Source organism: Octopus bimaculoides, chromosome 8, assembly GCF_001194135.2.
Source record: "Octopus bimaculoides isolate UCB-OBI-ISO-001 chromosome 8, ASM119413v2, whole genome shotgun sequence".
Taxonomy (NCBI): domain Eukaryota; kingdom Metazoa; phylum Mollusca; class Cephalopoda; order Octopoda; family Octopodidae; genus Octopus; species Octopus bimaculoides.
In genome coordinates, this window is record NC_068988.1 from 28,252,261 (window position 1) to 28,257,670 (window position 5,410).

A 5,410-nucleotide genomic window follows, 5' to 3' on the forward strand; every position below is an offset into this window, starting at 1 on the left:
TCTTCTTCTTCTTATTATTATTCAATACATTTGTCATGAACCTTACCTCACAGGGTAGGACCGAATCAGTTGATCTGTTGTAGGCAATCTTCCATCAGAACCAGCAGTTGCAACTGCCTGCATACAGGACTCACATTTACATAATGGCAAAGGACAAGCAAATGGATTCCGCACTGGTTTCTTAGGAACAGCAGGGCAAACTTTTCGAGATCTAAAATACAAAAAAAAAAAAACAACTGAAAAATAAGTAAAAGATGCAAGCCTGTCTGTAGGTTACCTCCCTTCGGAATACAGTCTTTTTTTTAGCAACATTGCCACTTATTCATGGTGCTAGGATATCATTTTAAAACTGGGTTTTTAACACGTTAACTGCCATGGCCTGTTACTGGAACCTTCCAGTGTCACCCCGGGGGAGGGGGTGTCGATGTAATCGACTTGTACCCTCCCCAAAATGGCTGCCCTTGTGACAAAATTATTATTACTATTATTATTATTATTATTGAGTGAGAGAGCAGTGCATGCCATCAAAGTGACACTGGGGTAAAATATACAAAGCCCAATATACCCATCATGACTACCCGTCTGATAAGGGTACACCAGGAACATGCATCACAACCATTACTATTATTATTATTATTATCATTATTTATTATCTCTTTTAAGATTTATCACTTACCCATTTACCAAACTTGGGGTGGAAGTCAAATCTTGCTGAGATTGCAAAGGAGAGCACTGACGTCCGAAAATCTTCACTTGTTCTTTTACTCTTCCTTTGACAATCATCACATCAGGCTCCTCCTGAGAATCTTTGATGGGAACTGACACACTGGGAATGGGTTGTACAATTTGGACAGCAGCTGGCAGTGGTGAGGTGATAAATGAAGGCTGCTCTGCTGGTTGAGATGAGAGTTGATTCGTCTGGAGGGAGATACAAATGCAAATGGCAGAGGACAGACATTATTAAGCTGGCTACAAATAAAACTCTTCTTTTCCCTTTCCTTTTATTTTTACTTGTTTCATTCATTAGACTGTGGCCATGCTGGAGCATGACTTCAAAGGATAAATTGATCTGACTCTAGTACTTCTTTTAAAGTTTGGTAGCTATTCTTTCAGTCTCCTTTGCCAAACCGCTAAGTTTACAAACCAATACCAGTCGTCAAGTGGTGGTGGGAGAACAAACAGAAACAAAAATCAGACACACACATATTGTATATATATATATATATATATAAGGCATTCAGCCGTAGAAACCATGCCACAACAGATAGCTGGAGCCTGGACAGCTCCCAGCTAGTCAGCTCTATGTCAAAATACCCAACCCATGCCGGCATGGAAAGCAGATGTTAAACAATGATGATGATGATGATATACAGCAGGCTTCTACACAATTTCCATCAACCAAATTCACTCACAAGGTATCGGTCGGCTTGAGGCTACAGTAGAAGACATTTGCCCAAGGTGCCATGTAGTGGGACTGAACCTGAATCCACATGGTGGCAAAGTAAGTTTTTAATTATATCCACTCTTGTACCTAAAACCTCGACCATCTCTGGTCAATGATCATTTTAAAGACAACCTTCTGTAGGTGATTGCAATAATGGTGCTATCATACCAAGGGGGTCAGGGGTCGGGCATCGATAATAACAGGAGTTTTAAACAAGCAAACTTACTTCTAATTCTTTTATTTTTCTTTTTAATACTTCAATTTCTTGTAAAGCATCAGCAAGATTTTCAGCTAACTTTCGACTTGATTGACTATCTGAGATTAATAAATAAAATCATAAATCATAAGTCAAACAACAGCAACAACAACAAAATCAAGTACAATGGAAGATAAGCCTTTTTAAGTTTGAATTTCATTTACTATTTCACTCAGGTAGAAATAACAACAATGTCCCAAACAAACCAAATTTCTATATTTAATACACTTAAATAAAAAAAAGAAGCTATCTCCATATTTCTTGTTTAAGAGTTACAAAGCTTTTTTTAGCTGGAATAAATTAATTACAAGATGATGTACTAAGCAGTGTTGGATGAAATATAATTATGTGCAGTCACATTTGAAATGTCTGAATGCATTTCCTTCAATGCAGCCCAATGCGACTCTGATTAATGATATATTCCAGCTGGACAAAGCTTTCTGCACATCAGCAAATGTAGCATTTGCTATTAAGTGTGACCAGCTCTTATTTGCCTTATTGTCCTACCGTCTGGTGATGCCGTTCACGGTCTAGTGGTGTGTTTACACCCATATTGTCCTAAAGGAAAATTTTTTTTCTCTCAAGACAATTCAGGCAGTGTATTGTTTTTCCATATCCAGTGCCAGTGGAGCACTAACAGCACCGTCCGAGTGTGATCATTGCCAGAGCAGCTGTCTGGCTTCCGTGCTAGTGGCACGTAAATAGCACCATTTGAGCGTGATCATTACTAGCGTCGCCTTACTGGCACGTTTAGAAAATCATTCAAGCGAGGTTGTTGTCAGTGCCTCTGGACTGGCTCCTGTGCAGCTGGCACGTAAAAAACACCATTTTGAGCGTGGCCGTTGCCACTACCGCCTGACTGGCCCTCATGCCAGTGGCACATAAAAGCACCCACTACACTCTCGGAGGGTTGGCATTAGGAAGGGCATCCAGCTGTAGAAACTCTGCCAGATCAGATTGGAGCCTGGTGCAGCCATCCGGTTCACCAGTACTCAGTCAAATCGTCCAACCTATGCTAGCATGGAAGGCAGACGTTAAACAATGATGATGATGATGATGATGATATTAGGATATGACTCGACATAACCATGTTTCATAGCATGATATTTATACTGCTGTGTTGAAAGAGTTTTATATCAAATTCTTCCTATAAGAACTTAAAGCAAGAAATTGCAACAGCAATGTGAAATTTACAGATCAGTTAAATACTACAAGATACCATTTTCTTACTTTATCTACATTCTACGTTAGCTTATGCTAATAACAAAGGAAATACAGATGTGTTGAGTGAAGAAACAGAAGTGTTTCAACAACTTACAATTGTCTTCGTCTTCAATGGAAGGTGACAGAAGACATTGCACTTCTTTGGAAACCGTTGCACTGAAAAAAATATAAGATAAAAAATAATCAGTTTTAATGGTGTAACTTGAAGCAGATAAAGCTATAAATAATAACATGTAGATAATTGGTTAAAAGAACTCCTGGGTGGAAAAGCTGAAGGCTGCAGCTGGGATCCAAACTTACATCTTCCATAGATATGACAGGGTGTACTACCATGGAACCAAAGCAATTCTTTGAATTTTTTCCATCTATTCCAGAAGCTTTGTTCTTACCAACAAAAATTGTATATTGTTTACATCATAAGAATATAGAAACTTTGACAGATGTGAAATAAATATTTTTTAAGAAGGGAACTTGAAGTAGATAAAGCTGTAGATAATAGTATATATATATATATATATATATATATATATATATATATATATATATATTGAGTTAAAAAGCCCCTTGGATAGAAAAAAAATCAAAGGCTGCTTGTGGGACTCGATATCTGCTGTAAATGACAGACATTTTACCATCATACTGAAGCAATCTTTCAAAATTCTTCATCCATTTTAGAAGCCTATTCTTGCACCAGTGAAAATTGCATGTTGTTTACTTCATAAGAATTTACCAACTTTGAGAAATATCGCATAAGTTAAAATATTGAATATTTCAGTTTTATACACAAATATATATATATATATGATAGATAGATAGATAGATAGATAGATAGACAGATAGATATATGGGTGCCTTCGACAGTGCTGATGTATGTGACTTGATTGGTCTCTTCATCCTAGATATGCTAAAAAAGAAATTCCCTTCAACTTGTACACAGACAAGTGTACCCTTAACGTAGTTCTCGGGGATATTCAGCGTGACACAGTGTGACAAGGCTGGCCCTTTGAATTACAGGCACAACAGAAACAGGAAGTAAGAGTGAGAGAAAGTCGTGGTGAAAGAGTACAGCAGGGTTTGCCACCATCCCCTGCTGGAGCATCGTGGAGCTTGAGGTGTTTTCGCTCAATAAACACTCACAATGCCCAGTCTGGGAATCGAAACCGTGATCCCATGACCGCGAGTCTGCTGTCTTAACCACTGGGCCATTGCGCCTCCACACACACACACACATATATATACATATTATATACATATATATATATGCTGGTGCCATGTAAAAAGCACTCAATACACTCTGTAAAGTGGTTGGCATTAGGAAGGGCATCCAACCGCGGAAACCACGCCAAAGAAGACAATGAAGCTTGGTATGGCTCCCAACCTTGTTGCAATCATGAGCGCAACATCCTAACCACGAGGTCATGTGCCTTTATCAATAATAATGATGATGATGATGATGATGATGATGATGATGGTGAAAAGTATTTATGAGTATTATTGAGAACAACTCAAGACTTGGCAAGCAAGTAATAACAGCTCCTAATTAGAATCATAACAAATATTTGAAAGTAACTTACTTAGATTTTGGCAAATGTGGTATTGGCTTTGATACAATTTCTGGTAAAGAATCCTTTCGTTTATGACCGTCATCGGTCAATTCTTCACTTGGTCGATCCGAAGAAGAGGACTCAGTAAGAGAACATACGTCAGCCGGAACATCACAGAGGCTGGTGGGAGATTCTGGTGGGAGGTCAGTAGAGTTTGGCCGTGAATCAGGAGGATGGTGAATAATTGCTTGAGTGATAATGCCATTGTGTAAGGTTTTAGGGGATGGTTCTGTCGATGAATTGGGCTGTGTTGTAGCATACTTGGAGGCACGAAACCGACTGGGAGATGTGGGGCTATCAGCGAGTTTATTGATCACAGGAGTAATGCTGTGAACATCACTACTGCTGTTGTTATTGTTGTTGTTGTTGTTGTTATTGTGGTTGTTGTTATTGTGATTAGGAGAGTAGGAATATCCTGATAGTTTATGACCCCTCAGTTTGTCTGTCTTTGGGGAGTTACTTAAGACACTTGATGACTGGCTACATCGGGAGCAGGGACGAGATCTTTCCTGAAATTAAACATGAGACATTTGTTTTATATTTCGTATGTGTATTTCGTGTGCAAGATTCTTGATGTGGATACGTGTGTTGAAAGAAATACAATTAAACCTTGGGAGAGGCATTATGCTGGTAATAAACACACGCACTGGTTTAGTCCTTTATTAATTTATAAACAATATATAGTTTTTTGTTAAATAATTTCATTGCACTCTGAAGAGATTGCAAGAGTGCAATGAAATTATTTAACAAAAAACTATATACTGTTTATAAATTAATAAAGGACTGAACCAGTGCGTGTGTTTATTACCAGCATAATGCCTCTCCCAAGGTTTAATTGTATTTATTTTATAATTCAACATCAAATCATAAGAATATCTTCTG

General features: G+C 38.2%; 1 protein-coding gene across 1 annotated transcript in view; it reads right to left on the reverse strand.

The window, feature by feature from the left end:
* LOC106871354 (bromodomain-containing protein DDB_G0270170) overlaps positions 1-5,410 on the reverse strand; it is a 153,120-nt gene that overhangs the window by 8,781 nt on the left and 138,929 nt on the right. The window contains exons 4-8 of the mRNA XM_014917762.2: positions 4,499-5,037; positions 3,019-3,080; positions 1,671-1,759; positions 677-918; positions 47-211 (exon numbers count right to left, since the gene is read on the reverse strand). Of these exons, the coding sequence (XP_014773248.1) occupies positions 47-211; positions 677-918; positions 1,671-1,759; positions 3,019-3,080; positions 4,499-5,037 (1,097 nt within the window). The remainder of the gene's footprint in view (positions 1-46; positions 212-676; positions 919-1,670; positions 1,760-3,018; positions 3,081-4,498; positions 5,038-5,410) is intronic.